This window comes from Dioscorea cayenensis, unplaced genomic scaffold (assembly GCF_009730915.1).
Source record: "Dioscorea cayenensis subsp. rotundata cultivar TDr96_F1 unplaced genomic scaffold, TDr96_F1_v2_PseudoChromosome.rev07_lg8_w22 25.fasta BLBR01001474.1, whole genome shotgun sequence".
NCBI lineage: Eukaryota > Viridiplantae > Streptophyta > Magnoliopsida > Dioscoreales > Dioscoreaceae > Dioscorea > Dioscorea cayenensis.
The window spans coordinates 44020-70677 of NW_024087865.1; the positions used below are offsets into that span (position 1 = coordinate 44020).

At 34.6% G+C, this 26658-nt stretch overlaps 4 protein-coding genes across 4 annotated transcripts; 2 read left to right on the forward strand and 2 right to left on the reverse strand.

Moving 5' to 3' along the window:
* Positions 1-458: 458 nt before the first annotated feature.
* LOC120256503 (3-ketoacyl-CoA synthase 3-like) lies at positions 459-2238 on the reverse strand. Its single transcript, XM_039264186.1, is given in 2 exon segments — positions 459-1801; positions 1803-2238. Coding segments are annotated over 2 exon segments (1356 nt in total). The 5' UTR covers positions 2130-2238; the 3' UTR covers positions 459-772.
* Positions 2239-9455: 7217 nt separating this feature from the next.
* On the reverse strand, positions 9456-14610 carry LOC120256501 (WD repeat-containing protein 91 homolog). The gene is made up of 16 exons (XM_039264184.1): positions 14548-14610; positions 13439-13844; positions 13233-13355; positions 12726-12867; positions 12259-12587; positions 12020-12078; positions 11774-11868; positions 11568-11670; positions 11359-11453; positions 11218-11280; positions 10956-11031; positions 10753-10861; positions 10496-10608; positions 10169-10227; positions 9837-9945; positions 9456-9757 (listed from the first exon to the last, which is right to left on the reverse strand). Exons 2-16 carry the CDS (start codon positions 13827-13829, stop codon positions 9620-9622), a joined length of 2004 nt encoding a protein of 667 aa, XP_039120118.1. The 5' UTR covers positions 13830-13844; positions 14548-14610; the 3' UTR covers positions 9456-9619.
* An 8581-nt stretch (positions 14611-23191) lies between these two features.
* LOC120256505 (glycine-rich protein 5-like) lies at positions 23192-23725 on the forward strand. Its single transcript, XM_039264188.1, has one exon. The coding sequence runs from the start codon at positions 23192-23194 to the stop codon at positions 23723-23725; it is 534 nt and encodes a 177-aa protein (XP_039120122.1).
* A 26-nt stretch (positions 23726-23751) lies between these two features.
* Positions 23752-24265, forward strand: LOC120256506 (glycine-rich cell wall structural protein-like; the record flags this gene model as incomplete). Its single annotated transcript, XM_039264189.1, has 1 exon — positions 23752-24265. A coding segment is annotated over exon 1 (514 nt), but the record flags the coding sequence as incomplete, so codon positions are not given.
* Positions 24266-26658: the final 2393 nt, after the last annotated feature.

Genomic DNA, 26658 nt, shown 5'->3' on the forward strand with positions numbered 1-26658 from the left:
GGACGCTACACCAGCGGTGTGACAGTCCACAACAAACGACAAAAGGAAATTCCCATTACCATCTTCCCTCAAAACATTGTTATTTTCTTTTTTTATGATATATATAAATATATATGATAAAAACAAAAATTAGAAAATCATTATATAGAAAATAATAATTGAGAGATCATTTCACTTTAAAATACAAGCTTTTCAAAATACCTTGCTTTCCAAAACCTAAGTCATCAAGTGTATAGGCAGCAATATAAGAAAAAAAATACATCAATTCAACCAAAAAGTAAAAAAACAAAAACCTGCAAAACAGTAGATGATGGAATCTCAGATTTGTCAAAACTTTCGGACTGCAGAAGCAGGAGCAGAGTTCCACACATACTTTTCATCTGCATCCATAAAACTTCATGAGACACAACACAGCATTAAACACCACAACCAACAAGAAGAAGAGAAGATCTCAAATATAATAAAAGCCCAACCATACAAACAAAGTCCTTCATCATCCATTAATGATGAAGAAGGTCAGGATGAAATATATATTAATGAATGCTATACCAGTACAGAGCCATTCCATTCATTAGTTTCACATGTTTTACATATATAAATATAAATATATATTTCAACTTGCATCCTTGACTTCACTTCACTTCACATGTTTTTTTTTTTATTATTATTATTATTTATTCAGTACTGCATGCTACTCTTAATCAACACCAACAATTAAGCAAACATAAATAATTATCCAACAAATAATGAGATGATCAGACTCAAAAATATTCTAGATATCCTGATCATTAATCCATCCATACATCTTCATGAATGGATTCTCTAGTGTTTTTGGAGGATATTGATCAATGCACTCCTTCCAAACTCCTTCATCTTTCAAATCCCTGTTAACTATCCAAACACAACTGTTGCCCAGGAAACCAGCTCCAAATCCTATCATGAACACTCTCTGCCCTTTCTTCAACCTCTTCTTTGCTTCCATATACCCCAATGCATACCAAATACTACTTGCCGAGGTATTCCCGAACCGATGAAGTGTCATTCTCGCAGGTTCTAAATCCCATTCACTTAACCTGAGGCTCTTCCCAACTCCATCAATGACAGCAGCTCCTCCAGAATGAATTACAAAGTGATCGATGCCGGCTTTGAAGTTCACACTGTTACTACCCCCTCCTCTTGATCCTTTGCTCCTTCTGTAAATTCCAGCCATTACAAACCGGACAAGTTCCGTGACTGGAAGCACTTTCGGTGCCAATGTTTTCAAGTTCTGCACAAATGCAAGAGCTGCAGCTTTCGGCAAATCCTTGCTCAAACACATGCCAGTGTGACCCAGCTCGTCTTCCGTCTCATAAGCACAATTAAACGCTTCATCATTAGCACCAAGATCAGTCCTTATGAGGTGTTTGAGCTTGAGTTTTGCTTGAATTTTCCTCTTCGGATCATTAGTGAGCAGCATTGCGCAGCCTCCACACCGGAAAAGACAGTTTGCAAGCATCATTGACCTGTTATTGCCGGAATACCAGTTCGGAGTTATCGACTCTGATGTGAATATCAACGCCAGCTTGTTGAACTGACTCATGAAAGTCCTCCGAATAAGATCAATAGAAATAAGACTTGCACTGCATCCCATTCCGGACAAGTTGTAAATCTTGATATCATCCCTCATTTTGAACTTGTTAACAATTCTGGAAGCAAGTGATGGTTCCGGAGCAAACATAGATACATTGACAACAAGAATATCAATGTCTGTTGGTTTAACACCGGAATTGGCGAGAACATCACGGATGGTGTGCTCGAAAACACTCATCCATCTCTAACAGAGCATCGTCGAATGTCGAAGTTGCTTCTTCGCCACGGAAGATGCTTCTGGGACCATATGTTTCTTCGCCGATGCCGGAGTTGACGATGATTTTCAGCAGAAATTTATACTCGTCGAAGCCTAAAAGTTTGTTTCTGTGGATAACTTCTCCACAAATGTTTGTTGGAAGCTTGAACTCATCGGAAGGCTTGAAACAAGAGTAGCCAAGGAGGTAGCAGTTTTGATGCCTCATTTTGTTTAGTTTGTTGATTATAAAAATGGTTACTGAGTAAGTGAGGAGAGTGATGGATAAGATCAAGAGGAACTCCATTTTTTCTTTTTTTCTTTTTTTTAGAAAAGAAAAGAAAAAGAAAAGAAATGGAGAGGTTGATGAACAAAGGGGATGGAAGGGAAGGGAAGGGAGTGAGGATAAGATGAGAGAGAAGGGGAAGGACTGATATATAGAGGTGAAGGAGGAGGAGGAGGAAGAGGAGGTATTAAGAGGGGTCTTCATGGCTTTTGTCTGTTCCACCAACTTTTGCAGCACTGCATTCATGCATTCACCTCAACATTGACTTCTTTATTTCACCACCCATGTTTATTAGTTTATATTTATTTTATTTTATTTTATTTTTTATTGTTGATTTTGATTAAAAAAATTTTCATTTTCAATCAAATGCTAGATCTCAGACTTTGTGGGACCTCAGGGCGAGAACCATTATCTGACATATTTGGCTGGAGTGAAACAACCGCATTTTCAATCAAATGCTTTACCTCTTTTTACTATTATTCTTAAAGTTGCCAATACTCTCATCTCTTGGTTTTCTGCAGCTCATCATGCATAGCATCAAACCTTATTAGAAGCCTCACAAAAGATCAAGCGCGCTCTCAGCTTCATGAGCGCAAGAGTCACAAATCTTCCCAGTGATTCAGAGTACAACATGAACCAGGAGTAATTCACTTCACCTTACAACTAAGACAGGCATGTGTCTCCAAACGGTTGCCTTCACCAGTCTTGCTGCTTCCCCCCAGTTCCCATTTTTTTTTTTTTGTTTCTTCTTTTTTCCCCTCATCTCTGGTGAGAGTTCTGTATTTCAGTGTTTCTTGTACTCTTCTTTCAGATTTTCCTGTTGCTTTTCTTGTTTCCATCCTTCTCCATTTTAATAAACTAGTGGTTTATTCACTTTTATTCAAAAAAAAAAATCCATTTTAATTTGTAACCATGGGCAACATCGTAACAATTGAGCAGTTAAAATATTTTATTTCTATGCAAGAGGTTGAAAATTTAACTCTCTTTCAACGTACGGTTGAAACATAAATGTAACATACAGTTGAAACATAAATTTATGTGTAGTGATTTATTCATATTATAAAGTAATAATAATAATAAATTTTTAAAAAAACTTGTAAGTGTGACCACTGCGCAATGGAATGGTGTGGAATTGTCCTGAGAATTGTGTGTGTATCAAGGGATTCCATTCAATTCTAGAGGAGAACGCTAAATCAAATCAAGCTTTTCCTCATGTCAAGTAATTTTAGAAGTATATTCAATACACTAATTTGATATATGTACATACATGGGAAGATTCCATTCAACCCTAGAGAAGAATCATAAATCAAATCAAGCCTTTCTCCATGTTTAGCAGTTTTAGAAGTATATTCAATACACCAATTTGAATGTATGTTTTTAAAATCAAATATATAAGCATATCTGTGAAAAAAAAATTCACAATTTATGGAAATGATTATTTGCTAAAAAATTTTGAGTGTTTTTATTTTTTTATTTTTAATAAATAAATAAGTACTTATGTCAATGATATTTTGACCTATTGGCACTGTGTTCTTTGTGTAGAATGTTTGTTTGGAGAGAATTTGAGATCAAATCTCAAAGTCCAAACAAGGTGAAAAATATAAAAGTAGTTTGCTAAAAAAAATAAGTATTGACTCGTCTTTAAAATTATTATTAATTATAAATAGTGTTTATTATTATTATTATTATTATTATTATTATTATTATAAAATACTTTATAATTAAAGATCACTGGATGTATATATAAATAATTTGGCAGGCAACTATCGATTAAGATATGTATATTTATGTAAGTATAAAATCATTTTCTCCATCATTTAATATAGGACTATTCAATTAAAAACTTAGGAAGAATCTCAAGCCAAATTATAATTAAGTTAGGCATCACAATCCTTAATTTATGTTTATAAATATATTCAATTGTTTGATTTGTAACATGATAGTTTGTAGTTAATATTGTCAAACACTACCTAGTGCAATGGAAATACGTGAGCATGACCGCGTGAGTGGGGAGGTGGAGGGTCGAATCTTATGCCATTAATACTATAATAATTCTATGTGATAATGTTCAGTGGATCCCTTATAAAAAAAGTCATTATTTTCACTTTTCTAGAGTTGCAAAATAAAAAATTATTATTATTATTATGAGATTATGGTCGCGCGTGGTAGATCATCATTGTCCGATGTATTAGCTCGTCCACATGATAAATTTCTAAGGGGTTTGATGCACTATTATTTATGTTTATCTTTTTAACACCCCTTATAAATTAAATGACGCTTATCATCTTTGTTAAAAAAAAATAATATACGGATGTTTGTTTTTTTGTTACAAGGAGAAAAAAAGGCATTTGTGAAGAAAAAATATTCAAAATTTTTACATAATTATTATTATATAAAATAAATTTTGGGGGTTTTATTATTAATGAGCAACTCCTTGCTTCACCTCGAAGCATTTGTGCTCTTTATTTTATTGTTAATTATAAATAAAATCTTGATGGTTGATGTTAGTATTATGAAATATTTATGATTAAATATAAAAATAAACAATAACTATTTGGTGTAATGAAATGTTATAATTAAGAATACTGAATAGGCAAACTCAAAAATAAATCTCGGGTTAGCAATACTATAATATGATCATGCATACGATACATAAATATTGTAGTAGTACTGTTTATTCACTATTTCATATGCTTTCGTTTTCCTCATTTTCAGAGTTGCATGGCGAGAGATTTATTAACATGATTTCATTCCTAAAATATCTTATGGGTATATACATAATATGACTCTAATCGCCCCATGTGATTTCTGCCCAAGTTAATAAATTCCCTAAGAGATCGTCAACCCATCATAATTGGTGGATCACTATACATGTCTATCCCTTGACATTTTCTTGTAAGGTGGCACTTGTCGTCTTTGTAAAAAAAATAAATAAATAAATAAAAACCTAATATATGTATCAATAAATTTAACAAGGGAATCAAAGTCTAGTGTAAGATTTTGTATGTTTATTTACTATGTTGCTTTTTTCCTTTTCTCCCAACGGCTCTATTTTAGGATATATGGTGATATATTCTAATGTAAAAATAAAATAAAACTATGTGAATATGCTATGATCACAAGGTGGTGATATGAACATGAAACTCATGTCTTCATTTTGTCAATGTTATATTCAATTATCAGTGGTGGAGATGAAGATCTCGACTCCCTCCTAATACAAATTAAAACAAAGTAATAAAAAATATGTGAACGATGGTTTGTATAAAAATAAAAATAAAAATTCATGTTATAATAATTTTTATATAATAAGAAGTTTTGTTTTTATAAAAATTGAAAAACCACAATTTTAAACATATAAATGCTATAAAACATTAAAAAAAAACATAATAAACTAATAGTTTTGATGATTGTCGACAAGCACCTTTTTTATTTTTATTGCATTGTGCTTGAGATGAAGATAGAAAACCACTAAATTATGCCTTGATTCTTAAACTAATAGTACTCTCTCAATATCAAATTATTTGTCACAGCTTTATATGAAAATTAAGGTCGTTATTAAAACTCCTAAAATCTAGAAGTAAAAATAGTATAATAGGATAGTTTTCCCTTTTATTGGGATTAGGATAGTTTTCTTTTTTATTGGGATTATCTAAGTCTATTAATACACACTTTTTTTTATAAATAAACTTCTTTAAATTAAATGGGTAAAATTGCAAATATCCTAATTAATACATAGAATATCTAAAATTAATAACTAATTTAAAAAACAAAAACTTAAGTGATAGATAATTTAAATTGGAGAGAATACATAAGCATGATGCATAATCCACCCGTGGTGAAGTAGGGTTTATAGACAGAAGATATATCAACCATCTTAGGGCATAAATGGTGATCTAAAAAACAATTTGAGAGGGTGAATTTTACCTTATTTATTTGGTATTTTATATTTTTAATAACATTATTTGAACATATTATTTTACACATTCTTTACCTGTATTATTTAATGCTTTGCTTTGTGTTATCAATTCACTGGCAAAATGGTTAATGCACGCGCAACATTTATAAGAATTCTCCTCTATTTTTTCCGAGGAAGAAACTTCATTTTTACATCCACTTTTATCTTTTATTACTAGTATTTATTTCTTATATATTTTATTTATTTATAAAGATTATGTGGCACCCTCTTCTCATACAACCATTTTCATTATTTATAATGATAAATCTTTTTGTAATGATAAATCATTTTGAGTAACTAAACTAGAAAATAAAAATAAAATAAATTTAATAAATAATAACCACTAAAGTAATTTTTAAATATGATGAAAAAATAAATAACCTCTTTGTCTATTGATACCGAGTCCCTTATGCCTTACTAATAAGATAGATTCGAACCTCAACTCCTATAGAGTGAGAACACAAGTGTGTTGAAATAATAACTCTATATTTATGCATACTTTTTGACACACATTTTATCCATATTTTATCTATATATGCATGACTTTTTCCAAATATCTAATTAATTCAACATGCATCAAACAATGTATATATAATTAAGTTCATTAAAAAAAAAACCAAACAAATCTAGTCTTATCAATCATGATGATATTCACTATCAAGAAACATAAATAATCGACACTTCATTCAAAAGTTGGTACATTATCAATAAATCCGTATTTTATATAACAATTAACTCAATTAAAAATAATAATAATAATAATAATAATAATAATAATAATAAAGTAAAATGAAGACCATCATTATCACTTGCTTTCAAATAATTATAATAATAAACTCAAACTTAAAAATTGACTTAATAATCTCTATCCATCCAACTACTTTCTTTAATTATAAACCACTTTCATTAATTCCAAAGGTCCTTCATTTTTTAGCAGCTAAACTAGAAAAAGAAGAAAAAAACCAATCAATAATAACAATAATTAAATCAATGAAATTTATTTCTTTTTAAACATAATTATGATCCTAACAACTAAACACTATCTTCCACAATTTAATTTATATAAGAAAAAAAAATCTACAACAAGTACACACTATCATCAGTATTTAAAAAAAGAAAAAAAAATAAAGAAAAACAGGTAATAATACATTATTAAAAAAATAGTTTGATTTCCACGATAACTTCATCTTTCCCTAAATTGAAAAGTAATACTTTTTTTTTATATATAGAAAGGCGACAAACGTCAGAACCCAAAGATGAACATGTGTGAGGGGAGCAGCGCTCACCACCGAACCGTGCCCTCACCTTACGTGAAATGGGGATCGAATTCGGAGAGCCACGCTCGACACTCGAGACAAACACCCTACGCAAAAGGGACCCGATACTAATAGACCAAATGGTCGTTGGCGAAAATAATACCCCTTTGCCTCAAATCGTTTTCATTATAATTAATTATAATTAAGTTCACAACAAAAAACGCATCTCCATGTGCAATCACTGTCATATCATTATTTAAATCACAGGTTAATCACAACTTTATAAAAAAGTTACTCCAGTATAGTATCAATAAATTACTTGTTTTTCACCTAAACTTATTTTATTCTATGTTTTTTGGGTCTTGCTTAAAAAAATATCTTTAAAAAAATATTTTTTCCTTCATCGATCGGACTACAATACAGCTTTAATTATTTGTATTTTATATCCTACACTAAAGAGTATCCTTGTGCCACCGGCAAGACATCTGATGTTTTTTAAGCAATGACCCACCATATTCATTATGTCCGTTTGATCCTACTTAGATGCCATTATTTGAAAATTTTGCCTATCTTTTTATTCTCTTTTATGAATGTTTCAATCACCAGTCGTTATTGTTTTATGCGCTCTTTTATTTTGTCAAGATTTATTTCTATATTTTTTTAATATATTTTAAGTGATTTATGTATTAAAAAAATATATTATAGCTTATTGAGTAAGTAGTACAACACAGAGTGAAACACCATGTATGGTTGCAGAGTGCATTGAAAGTTAAACTTGCAAGCATAGCATGGATCTTATTGTTCACAAATAAAGAAGGAAAAGCTTCTTTTGGTTCTCCATGATCATTAAATTGATGATAAATTTTTATTAAGTGTGGGGCATGCACGGGGTGGACTTCACACTCAAAAACAACTCAAGATTGGTTGGTTATGTATGTGGTTCATTTTGGTTAGCTGTTTGTTGGCTGTTGTTGTTATTTCTGTCCCTATTTATGGCCATTAATTAGCCCCTCATGCATTTCCATGCTAACTCTTTTTCTCCATTTTTTTTAAAAAATAATTATTGTATATATATATATAAAAATCCAATGACATTTTAGTCTATTACTTGCACTAAATTTCTACATGAAAATTTTCGTGACTCAAAATATAATTATATTGAAAATATTAACTTTACACTTTGTACACACTCCTGATGTACACTCTCCTGATTTATGGATTATGTTTATTCATATTTCATCAAAATAAATAAATAAATATTTATTTATTTATATATATTTATTGTATGTTCTTTTGTTCTCTTGTGTTTGCCAACCACATAGATGGCGATTGTCCAATAGATATGTGGATGCATGTATTCATGTTAGATATTAATAGGTGTATATATTAAAATTGATTTTTTTAGGATATGTAGTGGAAATGGACCATGATAATAAAAGCACATGTAGTAGTTAATCAGAATTAATGTTGTATTCCATTAGTTTGTGGACCTTGTGAACTTTAATACAATTCAAACTAACTCATTTCACTTTCTTTCTTTGTACTCCAAACCCTTTTTTTTAATGCACTTTAATGCAAATCAAACTCCAAACCCCCCCTCATTATCACTTTGCATGATGGAAGCCATGCCATTTGGGTCAATTAAGATTGCACTCAATACATGCAATAATAATAATAATAATAATAATAATAATAATAATAATAATAATAATCCTCTATAATTTTTCCATGATAAAATATATATCATTTTTAACAATGATTAAAACCAGGCATATATACCTTCCTATATATATATATATATATATTCAAGTTTATGAGGTATGAAAAACTTAGAATTATTCCAACAACATGCCATGATCTTAAAGAAATAGTAGTCTAAAATGAGAGCAATATGATTCCACAGAGAAAAACAAAAACAAAAGCAAAAATAAAGCATTAGATTAAATGGTCTATGTCTTCAATGAAGTCATCTCTCATTTCTTGGTGCACAAAGCTATCCCAAATCCATCTCTTAGATGTTAACTGATACCTGCAATTAGGACTTGAAACAGACATTTCATTCAAGACTATCACAAAAATTAAATGAATTTTTAGACTTCAGACAAAACCCGGGTTGTAACCGTGCACATTAATTTCTTGAACTAAGTTTGTTCATGTATCAAATTATTCAAAATAATTGTACACAAAGTCAACAATAATTTATATCTTACAAGAATCAAATTTCACACAACACAATCCAAACGAAGTGAACACCGCTGATATCTGAATTTTGTACAAGTGTTTCGAAATAAAACAGTGAATTACGGAGCGATAGATGTAACTCTAACCGAGTGATCTGCAGATCCGGTGAGGAACATTGGAAGAGTCGGATGCCAATCAACAGTCGTTATGGCAGCGCTGTGCGGTAGTGTTCTTAGCGCGCTCATATGACCTTGAACCTGAACGGTGATTAAGCCGGAGATTAGAACTGGTGAACTGAACAATGAGTACGTTGTATAAAAATACAAAGATGTTCACCTGGTAAATAGGGGACCTGACCAAACCAGATGTCACTAATAATCTCCGGCCACTGAAGTCCAATCCTACCTCATGTCTGCAGACTTTTGTGCTTTCCGGATAACAAAACCTATTGGTTTAAAAGGGTTAGTTCTATTTTAACAGCATGATATGGTCAGGCTATATTATCCAATTGTTTCAATATGAAGCTGGTGATCTTTTCATTTACTCTTTTACTGCTTAGGGTTTCTCAGCTTATTTATGGTATGGTTGTCAGGGATACCAATGGCTTGAACCTTAAAGAAAAAAATGAAATATTTGATACCGTAACGGTAAAAGTAGGTGGATAGTACCTACTACAGTCTCTCGACCAAAGAATTTGACCTTGGTTATGCAAGCTCCATTCGAATATCTGTAAACTTAGTTCCATTGGTAAGAATTTCTAGAGAAAAAAAAAAAAAATATATATATATATATATATATGACTTGGAAAGAAGAGACATACAATGACGCGATTAATTGCGGTCAAACAAAATTAATGTAAGTCCCAAATGACAAGGGCAAGACTTTTAAAAGAGATAGCGATAGCAAAGCTAAAGCTACCAAACAAAAAGACCAAAATAGCGATTACTTATACTTCACGCAAACATGCTTGACTTAATAAATGAGGGGTTACTTGCCTTTCCATCAGAACCCAGACTAAATATGCTTGTCTCATCAGGTCCAAATAGCACAGAACTTACTGCTGCATCATGAGCTGGCCATCCAGTTATTTGAAGGCCCGCTGACATATCTTGGAAATATTAGGGAACATCAAAAAAGACAAATAACATAAATTTTATTGATCATTTTCTCAAAATGACGTAAATGTATAACACGAGGGAATTTTAATAAGATTCTGAATCCTATACACAAGTCAATTCTTAAGCAAGGATACCGAACATATGAATCATTCCGTCAATAGCGGAAGCTGCTAAAATTTTCCCGTTGTGATTGAAACAGAGAGAAGTAATTGCCGGTGGGTCTTCACCAAGCGGAAGCACTGTCTTCATGAAAGAGAATATTACCAACAGTCAAACAGATCGCATTCATATTAAAACAAATTCCAAATGTACAGAACTATCAAACTGACGCGCATACCGTAGCCTTCCATGTCTTCATATTCCAAACAGTCAATGAAGCCAACCCCAGTTTGTCAATTTCATTTGTACCTTGACTAAGTATGACACCGGATTTAGTTAGTTTTGTGCACAAGGGAGCAACACTACATATAAACATGAAAGGTAACACAGGGCAATAATTTCAAAGATATGCATATTTGCATGCATAAAAAAAAACAAACGAATTGGGTGCTTCTTTTTAAAAACCACATAACTCCAACAAAAATGCACAGATTTAATACCATCTAGAAGCAGCAGCAGAGACAAAAACTGGTTCCACAGGGCTGCATTTCAAGTCCAAAACACTGCAAAGCTAGAAACACATGATGGCCAGATTGCAACAAAGAAACATTATAATGACTTTGAGTCAGAAGAGTATGCACCTAGGAAAATTGGCTGATGTGTTAAGATCACATACAACTCTCTTTGCATCAACATTCCATGCTTTAATACCACCATCAGCTGTGCCTATGAGCAACTATTTGTCACAAGAATTAAAAGATAGCAAAATTATGAATATCTCACATTACTCCACCACCATAAAGGAAACAGTTTTCAAATGAAAAGTTATGCATGTTTTAGAAAGTCATACCAAACGGTCAGATCTGCATTCCCAGTCTAGAGACATTATTTCAGCTCCACAATATATAGTAGCATTTTTGGATGTTGGAGTTGATGAGTCATATGTCCAGATCCTTTACCAACCATACAAACAAAGACTCTAGGATAAATTATTTTTCACTAACAATCATAGTTATTTGTATCAAAATTATGGTTTATTTACCACTACACAAGTACCTGACAGTGCCATCAACAGAAGCACTAGCAATGTTGGTTCCAGAGGCCGAAAAGCGGCACCTGCTAATAGGACTGGTATGTCCTAAGAATGTCTCCTGAAATTCATGGACTAATTAACAACCAAATCTAAAGAACATGCAGTAGAGCAGACCAGATTTATAAGCCAATGCATAAAACTTGTCTTTAAAAAAAGGCACATAACCCAGAAAATCATAACTAAATCATAGCACAGCTCCAGCAACTCACCTGAAAATCCACTCTCACTTCAGGGAAGTCATCTTCTCTCAACATTTCCCTCGTATTGTCTGCGATGTATAATGCATCAGTAATTTTCCACACTACTTATATTTGGGAATTTAGGGTTATAATAGAAGCAGTTCTTGCAGATCAAATCACAAAGAAAATAAAAATAGCCAAAAATACACTAGAGGTGTACATGGTTCCACTATCACAACCTAAATAACAGAAAACAAACATCAACCTGCCTGAGGGAAGAGACTCCTTAGCATCATCATATATATTAGTGAGTTCACCCATGGAATTCGAAACAACTACTGCTTTTGATGAAGAGAAAGTTGACTCCTGGAGAGCATTAGTAGATCTCAAAGGAATTCCATCATCAGAGCATATTGTTTCTCCAAGTTGAGATGGAAATGAAGCACCAGCCACTTTAAGATCCTTTACCGGAAGATTACTGCCATCATCATTGGCAGCAGACGGAGCTAAGAGATCCTCTAGAGAATGACTGTCATCATTTGAAGTAGAGATGCTTTTCTGGGAAATTAAAGCTGTTGCTGATGTTGATGCAGCCATACTAAGAGTATAAGTAGCATCAATATTAAAACAAAGAGCATGTAAGCACGTAACAGCAGGGGAATGTTAAATCTATTCTTACAGCCCAAAGATTTATCATAAGCATGCACAGATCAAAAAATTAAGAAAACAGTTTTACCTTCTAAGGTGAGATATTTCAGCTTCTTTTGTCTCTAGCAACGCCTGGAGTTGTGACAACTTATCATTTAATTGCTTTATATCATTTTTGAGACGTTTAACAGTATTCTTTTCTGTACTAATCTTTAGCAGAGCAGGAATTCGTGAGATTGTCAAGGAGAAGTCATGATTGAAGATGTAATGTAACATAAAATAGAACGAGATGTTGTGACTAAATCAATAAGATTCATAGCAAAATTGTGGACTTCAGCCTTGTAGCAGATAAAGTAGTCATGAGTAAGTGGGCATCATTCCATAATTAATATAAGAATTTCTAATGAAAAAAATTCAGACATAGTTTGATTGAGAGAACTAAAGAAAAAGTAGCATAGAAACAGAGACAATAATGAGGCTCCCCAGTATAAGTAGCTAGAGGAGGTAATTCAAGGCTCAGTGCAATCTACTAAAAAAGAAACTAGCATAGCAGAAAAAAATATTGATTACCTCTATAACACATTTTTAAGGATATGAATACCACTAAAGATCTCACTTAAGAAATTCCTAAAGGAAAGATGCAAGGCATCAAACCACTCCTTTGAGAAATAAACTCGAAACTGTGGGTCCAAGCTTGGATTCTTGATGTATATAATTGCTGCATGGTACACACAGTGCAATTAAGGTTTCATACTATCGATGAAATGCAAAAGGCAAAAAAAAAAAAAAATGAAGGCTCACCAAACCAGGGGATCCAATCTTCTCGTTTCAGCAACAAAGTGTTTCCATTTGCCCCAAAAAAATCCACAACTTTGTCTCGTCTTCCAGATTGTATGGCATGGACAATGTAATACCGCAATATAGACACCTCTAGCTTCGATAGTGTGGAGATAAGCACTGCCTCCGAAGACGAGAAGAAACATTGCTTGAAGAAATTTAGTAAACCAACTAACTTATCTGCTTGATATTTAGGAACATACACAGAGAATATCAAGTCTAAGATCTTGTCCACTTGAAAGCCTCTACCAATATCTGTTGACAATTCTGTTTCATATGCTTGCAGTGTATTTGTAAAACCTCTGAACACCAGAAACTCCCTTACAAGTTCTTCAGCATATTGCATATTCTCCATTGTGCATTGACAGGTCTGCATAATATAAATTACCTTTGGTATCAGAAGCATCCATCATGATGCCAAAGACAAAATATCTATCACTGTATCTTATTGACACCCCAATATGAGAGAAAATGTCAAGGGGAAAAAATACTAACACTAAGAATCCTTAATTCCAACATGCTTTCTCAACTTGCTAGATCAAATTTATGTGAATAACAAGTGGTTAAGTTCATCAAGTCAAGTAGTTGCTCTGTTGCAGAGAAAAGGATCCGACATTTTGAGCATATTGCCAGTAAATAAGATGAGAATGACTTCATATTTCTTTTCCAATGCATCTAAGAGAGTAAAGTATGAAATTCTTATCTTTGCAATGATTTTTCCATGAATCAACTCTCATTATTTTTCAACAAAGGATTTGATTATTGTAAGAGAAAAAAAAAAATCTCAACTTTCCAACTCTTTTTGAGTGCTTGTATTCATTTGCCAAATTTCTATTGAAATTCAATCCTCCCATTTAAACAAATCCCGGTGAACAATCAACCATCCAAAATTGCTAAAATTATCCTAAAAACCCTACATTTGCTTACTTGGGATGTCAAATATAAAAGATCATCGTTCTCGTACTCAAATTAGCAACAAAAAACCAGCAAAAATTGCAAATTATGGAACGAAAAAGATTCAACAAAATATAGAAAAATATTGAGAGAATTTCAAGATTTGATTGAGAATTGACCTTAAAATTCGATCTCTAGAGCGAAAGCAATCGGCAATTCCCGCTGAAACCCTAGAAACAGAGATCACGACTGATGGCTTAAAAGGCGTACCCGAATCCGATAACAAACGGGTTGGCGGATACCATCCACCGGACCCGATAGCCTGTTCTAGATCCAAACTAAGATATTGGGTTATTATTGGATCTAATTTTACATGAAAATTACTCTTTTGCACCAAAAACATGTGTTTTTTTTTCCCAATCCTTAAATTTTCACTCTAATTTAAAATCATATGTAATCTTATTTGTGTGTGTGTATATATATATATATTTTTTTTTTTGACAAATGCGACAAGTGTGTGCACATAAGTCGTGAATTGGCTTGTGTCTCCTTAGTTGGCCACACAGAATTTGTGCTGCAAGCTGCACCAACAATCGATGACCTATTATTACCATTGTGTTCAACACGCATAACTTGAATTTGAGTAAGGTTAGGACTATAATGAAGCCCATACCTACAATCAAAAATTCGTTATTATTACTATATCTAATAAAATTTAAACTTTTCATACCAACACATATCACAGTAGTGGTGGCAAAGTCACTTAGCTAGGAAAGACTCTTGTAAAATAGTTAAAAATAAACAGCAATGATGTTTAATTTTATAATTTTTTTAATTTTACTCTATCTTATTTTTATAGAATAAATAAAATTTTATTCTTATAAAAAATAAAAATAAAAACTCTGCCTTCATTAACCCATAATCTTTAGAGATCGATGAACAGCGTTTGGAAACTGACTGCAAATGGAAGATTCTCAGTTAAAACCTTCTATAACTTCTTGAACGATGGGGGTATTCGTTGCCACAAGACCAATGTCATTCTTAAAGGAGGTTGCCCGAAAAAGATTAACCTCTTCAACTGCCTTACGTGGGATAACAAAATCTTGACTCTTGAAAACCTTGCCTGCCGTAGATGTAATGTGTTACCTACACCTACTTGTGTGATGTGCCACGCAGATTTGGAGACAGCAGAGCATCTGTTGATCCACTGCCCTTTAGCTGCCCACATTTGGACTTATTTTGGCCAACTTTTAGGCACCCGTTGCACTCCTCGATCTCTTGCTGAGCTTTGGGGAGTCTGGCGACAATCTTTACCTAAAACTTTGCTTCACTGCTAGGATTTATTACTAAGGGCTATCACTTGGATCATTTGGCTTGAAAGAAATGCTCGCATTTTCACTGTTGTCTTTCGACTGCTTCTTTGATTTTAAAGATTGAGCATTTGGTGCTTTCTTGGTTTTCAACTGCTCCAGAATCGAAGAGGCTAAAGCTTGAGGATCCGATGGCAAAGGTCAAGAGAAGTTTGGAGTACCTTTCTTCAAGTGACGCGTTATCTGTGGCCCCTTCGGAGCGACCCCCTACCCCTGGCAAGATGTAGTCTTCTTGTTTGGCCTTGCACCCCTTCGGGATCTCCTTTCCTTTAGGGGTTGCTTTTGTCTGCTCTCTACCCTTAGTATGCCTCTGTTGTTTTTTCTTTCTCTCCACTCCTTGTGGTTATTTTGTAGAGCCTCAGCTCCGGGTTTGCCCCTTTTGTACTATTTCTCTTCTTAATGAATGTGGTTTATCTACTTTTTCAAAAAAACAAAAAAAAAATTAACCCATAATCAAAGGCTTGGATATATTTCAATAAGAAAGTAAAACATACATTAATTAAAGTAAAACATACAGGCATTTGGTTAAGCTCTTGTTGTATGTCTTTAAGGGGTTGACAGGGTTGGCTACGAATTTCTCTAAAACTTGTATGTACTCAACGTCGTGGGATCGGCTACCTTAGACGACTGCGGCAGACACCTTGAGATGCGCCAGAGGTTTGCTTCCAGTTATCTATCTGGGTATGCCGATCTCTGGAAAAAGACCACGGAAGCAAGATTAGGAAGAGCTCGTCTCAAAGGTCAGAAAACGTCTTGCTTCGTGGAAAATGTGACACCTGTCGTTTGGGGGACGGCTTACTTTGGTTAATTCGGTCCTCTCAGCAATTCCTACTTATTGGATGTCTCTATTTAGGGTCTTTTGTTGGGTCATTAAGAAGATTGATCGGATTCGTAGAGATTTTTTGTGGACTGGGCCGGACATTAAGCACCCTAAATGTAGGTTGGTTGCTTGGAAGAATCTTTGTCGACCCCGAGAGTTAGGAGGATGTGGTATTTTAGATTTACACTGCTTCAACCAAGCTTTGCTTGGAAAATGGTGGTGGAAATACATGACAGACTCGACTTGGGGAGGTGCGACAGTGATCCAGTTTAACTACGATCTCCAATGTTGGAACATGTTTTCCAGACAGTCAGGTAGAGTGTCCTTTTTTTGGGAAAGGGTGATGAGCTGTCTCCCGGCCCTGAGAGGTTGTGTTTTGCAAGGTGTCAATTCAGGGACGGAGACCCTTTTTTTGGAAAGATCGGTGGGTTGATGGTCATGCACCTATGTACATCTGGGCGGTTGAGTTCAGTAGGACCAGGGCACCCAACGGTACGATTTCTGAGCTCTCGAATCTCTTGGATCATGCCCCATTCTCGAACGATCCTGAAATCCAGGCTATTAGGACACGGCTTCGTGGATCCTTTGTTAGTTCCGGAGATTGCAAATGGTGGAAACTTGCAGGGAATGGTAAATTTACAGTGAAATCTTTTTATAATTTTCTGATTGAGGGGGGGGCGTCGGTGTCCCATCGCCTGATTTTTTTGGCGCAATATCTGTCCCAAAAAGATTACTATGTTCAACTGGCTTGTCTGGCAAGATAGGATCCTCTCGCTTGAGAATTTAGAAAAACGTAGATGCAATAAGCTCCCAACTACTACATGTGTTTTGTGTCATGCCGGAATGGAGTCGGTGGACCATCTTTTCCTGCATTGCTCTTTTGCGAAACGGGTGTGGAGACATTACGTGGAGATCCTGCATCTCCCTGAATCGCCCGTTTCTATGTCTTTGGTGTGGGGTTCCTGGAGGTCCGCTGTAAAACCGACTTGTAGAGACATGGGGGACTTAATGGTCAAAGCAATTGTGTGGAATATTTGGATTGCTAGAAATGATTGCATCTTTAATGCTATTTGCTTGTCTGCTCATGTTCTAACAAGGAAAATTGATCGTATGCTATTATCTTGGTTCTCTACAGCTTCTGAGGGTCCTAGAGAGAAATTGATGGAACCCTGTGACGCCATCCGCCAATGTCTGGATTATGCTGGCCCCCAGGTGGAGGAGGTTGAAGGAGTCTTTCCCTCTAACGAGTCAGGAGGAGCCGTTCCTTCTGAGGAGACTCTGATTCAGATCACGGAGTAGTCTTTCTGTCTTTCTCCAGGCGCGTTGTGGAGGCCTGTTTGTTGTTGTTTCTGTTAGTTCCGCCGGTGTGGTTTGTGAGTTTTAGGGAACACTCATGCACTCATAGATCTCACACAAACCGTCAAAAAAAGTTCACACAAACAAAACAAGAAGGAGACACACAACATTGGTAACCCAGTTCGGCGTCCACTCGCCTACGTCTGGGGGGCCAAGCCCAGAGATAAACAATCTACTAAAAGAGGTAATAATACATGAGTACAAATACTTGTCACTCACACTCTCAATGAAGACCACTACCCTCTCTAGATTGTCTAGTGCTCACACACTTTCCTCCAAGAGTCACCCAAGAGTCACACCTACAACTTACGAGCAAGGTAGCTTATATAGACGCCTCAACGTTCCAAATATAGCACATACCTCTTTTAGAATCTCCATGGCTACTAATTTTAAAAACCTTCCGAAATTAAGCATGCAGAACTCCTATAGTAACATAAGTTGCAACATGGCCCCTGATCACGACTTGATCGAGTTACGGTTACGTTGCAGACGACCTCAAGACCCATCAACCTCCCAGTCATGCTTTAGTCCGAGTCGATGCGACCCAAATCTCCGATCCCGATCGCCAGGCAACCAGCCTCACCTCCTCGCTTCCTCATCACGCTCCCCGCAAAGGGCGCACGTCCCTTATGCGTCTTCGATGAAACTTGCCAAACTTAGTCTTCAATCCACCTAAATTTGGTCTTCGAAAGATTCTCCAAACTTGATCTTCAATTCACCCAAGTTTGGTCCTCAAATCTTGCCTTCAATAGTTCTTCAATCAATCAATTCAATCATCAAGGATTCTTCAAATCAAATCTTCAATTAATCTTCATTCCATATTTAGTTTTCAATCACATCTCCTAAATATGGTCTTGAATAACTCCACCAAGATCTTCAAGATGTCTTGCCTTGCAAGCCAAGCCTCCTTGCCATGTCACCATACTTTCCATGTCATCAATTTTGCCATGTCACATAGATTGTCACGTCATATTGACAATGTGTCAAATCATGTCAATAATAGTGCGGTTGCACTAACAGTTTCTTTTCTTGTTTGTCTGTTCCCCTGTTGCTCTTCCTTTTGTTTCCACTTCTTGTGGTGAGTTCTATAGTGTTGGGTCTGTTTCGTGTTTGAGTGTGGCTTTTTGTGGGTGTCTGTATCAGTTTTCTTTTTAATTGAAGTGGTTTATCCACATTTTCAAAAAAATAATTAATTAAATAGATATGGCATAAATTATAAAGCATGAACTTCTGCTGCATCTTATTGATTAATTATTTAAAGATTGATCCATCAAAATGATACAATTAAACATTAATTAGGAATTATGGGAATATTGGTGAGGGTGTTGAAAGGAACACAGCAGCATTCTGTGCTAAATTGTCCATGAACGGAGCAAAAGCCATTAGAAAATCCTCTACTGGTGCAGTCTTGTGCACAGACATTGGGGTAGCAATTAGGTCCGTCCTTACAATAAACTTCCTTATTCACTGCAACAATAACAACATATTAAATATATACATATATATCATCTTCTATTTGAATATTAATATATATATATATAAATGTAGTATTCAATGCATGAACATTGGAAGAGTAAGTAAAAGAGACAGAAAGATATATACCTGCATCTGATGAAATGGATGGGATGAGAAGAGTGATGAATAAAGATGCAAGAAGGTGTTGGGAAGAGAATTTGAGAACCATGTTGATATTCTTTTTCTTATTTGTTTTTTTTTTTCTTTCTTAAGACTTTATATAAAAGTTGGAGACAATAACATATAATACATATATATATATATATGTATGTCTATGTGAGATTGATAGAAATTAGTAGAATAGATATTGATGGATTTAGTCTTCTTTAATGCGTATATTTGTTTTGTGGAGAGTATTCAATTTTTCATATTGATTTGACAGTGTATCTATATCTATATCTATATTAATATTTGGATTTTCTTCTAAATGCTATAGAGAAGAATGAGAATGGAAAGAAAAGATGAAAAGAAAGAAGAATAAAGAGCAAATGGATGTGTGATTTAATTAGATTCACTAGGCAATAATTAGTGAGATCCTTATAATTAATTAATATTGATTAGATGACCATAATATATTATTACTTTCTCGATGAGATATATTTGAAAAATGGATTGTGGAATGCAGGATAGATCTATGCATCATCTCCAAAAAAGTGTATAGAATAGATTCTAGTCATCTCAAACTTTTTTTCATTAAAAAAGACAGCAAAAGATAAAAAATCAAATAAAGCAAAAGCAAAGAAAGATAAGAAGGAAGCTGATACTCATTCATCATTGGATAACTCACACACACACACATATATATATCCTTAACAATTAAACAATGAATAAAGACACTTTCCTTTTTCCCTCGCATGATCATCTCTTTGATTCTTGATTCTTGATTCTCTATACATCACATCATCATCATCATCATCATCATCTTGTTGTTTTATAAATTTGGAAAGTGGTAGTAGTATTTCAATGTGAAAGACATAAAGAAGTAAAGAGAGAGAGAGAGAGAGAATGCAGAAACAGTTGATGAGTGTTGGAGGAATGGAGATCATGGAAACAGCACCAGCAAGGTTGATAAGGATAGATAGAAAGGTTGACAATGGAGAAGAAGTTGGAGACAATACAAGAGGAGAGTGAGGATCAACAAGGTTGCATGAAACCAAAGAGAACAGCTCACCATAATAGTACTACTTCACTTGGAGTTGGATCAGCTAAATTTGAGATTGCTAGGCGTCCATGATCATTAATTACTTATGTTGAGCTCTCTTTCTTTTCTCTCTGTCTCTCTATTTGATTGTATAGTTCAAACAGTATGAACTTGCATGAATATTGAGCTCAAGTTAATTAATTATATGTGATGTTTTTTTGCTTGCAATTTACATACATCTTTATATGTTATTTTTATTCTATTTTTTTAAATTTGGAAAAGATCAAGGGACTACATGAAGTGCAGTTTTAATCTTTGACTGAGATGAACATGGCGATGGCACTGGTCCACACCTTGGGTAGATCTTATCAATCTCTCATATGGTTGAAATTTAAATAATATAAATAAATAAAGGCTTATGAAGTTTATTATATATATATATATATATATATTATGGACAAACCACTCAATTTAATCAATGCGATGAAAAATTGAACTTTTCACTTCGTTTGAAAAGAGTTGCGCCTCTGTAGAGGTGGTCAAGACATATTAGTCACAAAAGAGATTATTTTTATAAAATAAAACTTAACCACTTAAAATATCTTCAATAAGGCAAATATATATATATATATACACATATATATATACATACATGAGCAAACGGGGACCAAATAAAAGGCATGGATAGTAAAATTGGGATGCATCGATGCTCCAACTATAAATAATGACTAGGCATTTCAATAAAAAGAAAAAGGTGGGAGGAAAGATGCATAGGTTAAGCACATAGCTAAGTAGAATTTTCAAACGATAACAATTATAAAAGATTATCCATCCATGATCACTCTGTCCCACCAATTTTTAAGAGACATTCAATGACTCTGCGCGCGAGCGATCAATGGAGAGCACGCATGCCCTCTACACTTTGAAGAGGTGCACATGAAGTCAAAAAACTATGATTAATAGTTGTCATTGAGTTCCCTAACTTACATGATCACTATCGTTTTTGTGAAAATGACCACAAGAGAAACATACAATAAAATTTAATTAAAATCAAAATTGGTGGGAGGATGCAACCAAATATGGGCAATTTTAATTACAAAGGGCCAGATCATCAGCCCAGCATGATCACGGCCCGGCTATATATGGGCCAAGCATGTGTTGGGCTGAATCACGGAACTATACTGTTAGTACCCTGACGGCTCGGCCCAGGTAACGTGCATCAACTAACCACAATCCAACACTTAATTAATGTGACTGAGGTCTGAGGGCATATTGGATGAAAAAGAGGTCCGTGCACATGAGCTTCTTTTTTTTGCTTCAACAAGTGAAATAGGTGTAAATTATTAAGTCCTAACAATTCGGTGCATCATAATTAATATGCGAATAACTAGCTGACTAGTACATTTAAACTTACACCTCTTGCCCATGTGTAACCAATCCCATTAGCTAGAAACTTGACTATCATATGTAACACTTATTACCAACTTTGGTGTAGATCTATTCCAGTACATCTTTGAATTAAAAAAAAAAGATCTACCTAAGTTTGAATGCTACTAATTAATAGTCATCAAAGGTGAACAAGAAAAATAAAGTAAAATATGTAAAATATATATATCCCACCTCTTTTAACTAAACAACATTAGAAGTGTTAGTATAGTGCATACATGCAGTCTAAACTTCTTACCTTTAAGTCACATACAACATAGAGAATGAAAGATGTACAAGAGGCATAGACATTTCCCAAGTTAACAAACGCTAGCCTGTGTTGTTTGCTCTTCATGAATTTGGTGCATTGTGGGTTGCATTTAACCAAAAATAAGAGAAGATGATCAATATATACATATATATAGTATTGAATTATTATATTGGTTTATGTTTTGATAGCGCAAACTAATGACATGGCTATATATGTAAAATATTATTAATATCGTAGTTGTGAAAGGCAATGAATTAATAGAGTGTGGCCCCTAACATGCAAATGAATGAATGCAACACCAGCCAGCATTTATATCTATTACAGGTTGTAGTCACAAGTTTGGCATCCTCTCTGCATCTTTTTATTTATGAGTGTTTAGTGCATGAACAGTTGGATAGTGAGACTTGTTAACTGTGAGGGAAAAATGTAGAGTTTTGTGCTTATCTCATGCATTCTCTTTATTAAAACTATCCACCAACCATCCACCTTCTCATTTACTTTTACATCACTGGCCTTCACTCTGTCCTATCACTTTTTCTATTTCATTCATATGTGAAAGGTACAGTTCTCCACAAGAATCAAACACACTAAGGTGATTAGAGTTTATGATGAAGTTTTCTGGATTCATAAAAAGTTTCTCTTTTTTAATTAATTATATGATACTCTCTAGGGTTTGGCCATGTGTATATAATATATTAGTAAAGATTAAAGAAGCATTAGAAAATGTTTAGTGTTCATAGCCGCAAGTGCTTCTAATTAAGTCAGTGGCCATAAAGGTCACTAATGCGCAAGCATCTTCAATGTGGAGCCAGGAACAGTTGAGTTTCATTAAATGAGGGACTAATGAGCAGCACTTAGCCATGACTATAAAGAGAAGACGTTTGAAGACTGAGTTGATCAAGAAGCAAGATTGGCACGTCCAACAATGTCTAGAAGAGCACTTATAGTTGCACTGCTGTGCTTTAGTGCACTCATAGCTAGTGGTGTTAGTAGAGAGTTGGTAGAGAAGAAGAAGAGTGATGATGTAGGAAAGGGAGATAGTGAGAAGTGTCTTTGGGAGACTAAGGGTGGTGGGTTTGGTGGTGGAGGTGGCTTTGGTGGTGGTGGTGGTTTTGGAGGTGGAAAAGGTGGTGGTTTTGGTGGTGGGATTGGCAAAGGTGGTGGCTTTGGAGGTGGGATAGGTAAAGGTGGTGGCTTTGGTGGTGGGATCGGCAAAGGTGGTGGCTTTGGCGGTGGGATAGGCAAAGGTGGTGGTTTTGGCGGTGGGATTGGCAAAGGCGGCGGCTTTGGTGGTGGGATTGGCAAAGGTGGCGGCTTTGGTGGTGGGATTAGGCAAAGGTGGTGGCTTTGGTGGTGGGATTGGCAAAGGTGGCGGCTTTGGTGGTGGAATTGGGAAAGGTGGTGGTATAGGCAAAGGTGGTGGCTTTGGGAAAGGTGGTGGTATAGGCAAAGGTGGTAGCTTTGATGGTGGGATAGGCAAAGGTGATGGTTTTGGTGGTGGAATTGGGAAAGGTGGTGGTTTATGGTGGTGGAATTGGGAAAGGTGGTGGCGCCGGCGGAGGAATTGGTGGCGGACATGGTGGTGGCATTGGAGGCGGACACGGTGGTGGCATTGGAGGCGGACACGGTGGTGGCATTGGAGGCGGACACGGTGGTGGCATTGGAGGCGGACACGGTGGTGGCATCGGCGGTGGACATGGTGGTGGTATCGGAGGTGGAATTGGTAAGGGCATTGGAGGTGGAATTGGTAAGGGCATTGGAGGTGGTGGTGGCGGTGGGTATGGTGGTGGGGGTGGGGTAGGTGGCATAGGTGGTGGCTTCGGAAAAGGCGGTGGCTTCGGAAAAGGCGGTGGCTTCGGTGGTGGAATCGGAAAAGGAGGTGGGTTCGGTGGTGGTGGAGGATTTGGTGGTGGTGGCGGTGGTGGTGTTGGTGGCGGTTTTGGTAAGGGTGGTGGATTTGGTGCTGGGTATGGAGGTGGTGTTGGTGGTGGTGGCGGCGGTGGCGGCGGCGGAGGTGGTGGTGGTGGCGGTGGAGGGTTTGGTGGTGGCTTTGGCGCCGGCGGTGGATTTGGTGGTGGTATTGGTGGTGGTCACTAAAGACTTTGAATGGTTCTACGACGTTGCATGGGTTTAGTGCATGGCTACCTTTTCTAATTATCATTTTCAAATATATATATATACATATAAATGTTTTTCTGATTAAATGACTTATATGTCCCTCTGTAATCTTTGTGTGTTGTTTTTACTATTATAGTGGTGAGAATTTTAATGAATAAAGATTTTTATGGTGTTGGTAAATGAATAATTAACCACACATTTATGACCATGCTTGATATATATCATTAATGGTATTTAATATATGACATTTAATTCGTTGTCATCCTCTCACACTATTGACCAATCAAAGTTCACCTAACCATGACGAAAATGTACATATTTGCATCAATGCCCAAAATGTTTTCCTTCCAATAATTCTTCTTGTCATCTTTGTATTATCAAGTCATCCACTTGGTATGCATTTCTAATTAATTTACTCCCCAAAAGCCTTCATTTTTGTCTTATATATGTGTACATATATTATTTAACTATTTTTTGTGTTTGTAGATGCATGAAGAACTGTCCTGATCGATGCAACCATGTGTATTAGTGTTTGGACAGTGGGTCCGTATGAAGGTGGTAATTATGATGAAAAAAAGCGAAAATTTCTCATGCTTTGCTATAAGCAGGCAACATTGTGGTACTTGGAATGAATTGAGTGATAAATAATGAATAAAAAGATGTCTTGAGTGAAAATCTATGGAGCAATATTGCAATGAATTCGTACTTCATCTACTTCTATATATATACATTCTATGGAACAAAATTTTTCACATTGGAGTTACAAAATTGTTGGATTAGCTACTTATAAATGTGGGGGAAAAATAACCCATGTAACAAGATAGTATTTCTTTTTTTTCTCCCAAACGAAAATTTATGAATTCGAATCCTACCTCCTGTGGCTTATTCATTGTATTTTTTAATGGAAAAATATATTGTTTTTACCATGGAGTTAAGATTTATTGAGTTAGCAATTTATAAATGTGGGAAAGAGCAACTCCTACAACAAGATTGTTAGTATTTTTTTCACTACTAAATTAAAGTTTGAGAGTTCGAATATTACTCTGTGCTTATACACATCTATCATTAAAAAAAAGTTGTCTTGCCCTTAAAGTTATTTTTGTTTTTTTTACCATTAATTCTAGTGAGTTGACCCCAATACCCGACCCACATGGGATATTTAAGATCTTTTATTCACTTCAATCTTAAGATGAATGATTTACCTTGATGATTGTTTTTTAGGTACCATTGATATCTTTTCAAATAACTAATATTTTTTTTCTTTTAAGCTTTACTTCACTATTAGTAGATCACATGTCATAAACTTGTACTGTTCATAAATGATTAGTTTTTTAACAATGTGAACAATCTATCCCATTCACGCTTAAATCTTCGACCATACTTTGGAAGAGAGTAGAACTTCCAATCTTCCACATAAGAATTTATAGTATTGACACTTGCCTATGGAAGGACTAGTCTATTAATCTACTAATGTTGCCTTGTTTTACAGTAAATTTGTGGTTTATTCGATTCTATTAAAAAAATTAATTATACTCCAATGATAATTTTTTTAAAAAAAAATATTTACTTCACACTATGATTACTCCTGCACGCTCATAAAATTTCTATTTTCTTAAGACCAGTTCCGGGTAAATTTGTGGTGTATTCAGTTCTATTAAAAAAATTAATTAAACTCCAATGATAAATTTTTTTAAAATATTTACTTCCCATTATGATTACACATGCACCCTCATAAAATTTCTATTTTCCTAAGACTAGTGGCAGAGCCATACAATTTATTAAGTGTGGTCAACATATAAGTATAATATTACTACCAATAATACAAAAAAAATTATATATACATATTCAATTATAGTTAAAAATATATAAAAAATATAAATAACAAAATAAAATAGAAGAAATTTTATTAAAAATTTATATTTAAAAAATTATCTCAAATAATTAAAAATTGAAACTGATCTTTAGAGTTTAATCCGGTTCTTTAATGTAGCTTAAAAGGTGAAAGAGGAAAAAATATTACTTTTTCAGAGTTTAATTTTTTTTAATTTAAAAAAGACAAACGTTCTGATGGTGTATTCGTGAGATTGGACAAAATATTAAGAAATAAAGAGGATAAAATGTAGTTTTGATTTTACATTTTCTAATGTTATTATAAAATAATAAAACACAAAACCAAAAATATAGGTCTTCAAATACAGGTGCTTTTAAATTTTTAATATTTATATAATAACTCACATGTTTTTTATAAAAAAAAATTTCAATATTGCATATTGA

Bases quoted from the DNA above. Each gene is read 5' to 3' on its own strand.
- LOC120256501 (XM_039264184.1), bottom strand. From the start codon at position 13,829: ATGGAGAATATGCAATATGCTGAAGAACTTGTAAGGGAGTTTCTGGTG. The intron at 11,032-11,217 runs GTATTAAATCTG...TGTCATACTTAG, and splicing joins TCTGCTGCTGCTTCTAGATG to TCAAGGTACAAATGAAATTG. The intron at 10,862-10,955 runs GTATGCGCGTCA...TCTTTCATGAAG, and splicing joins TGAAGACATGGAAGGCTACG to ACAGTGCTTCCGCTTGGTGA.
- LOC120256505 (XM_039264188.1), top strand. From the start codon at position 23,192: ATGTCTAGAAGAGCACTTATAGTTGCACTGCTGTGCTTTAGTGCACTC.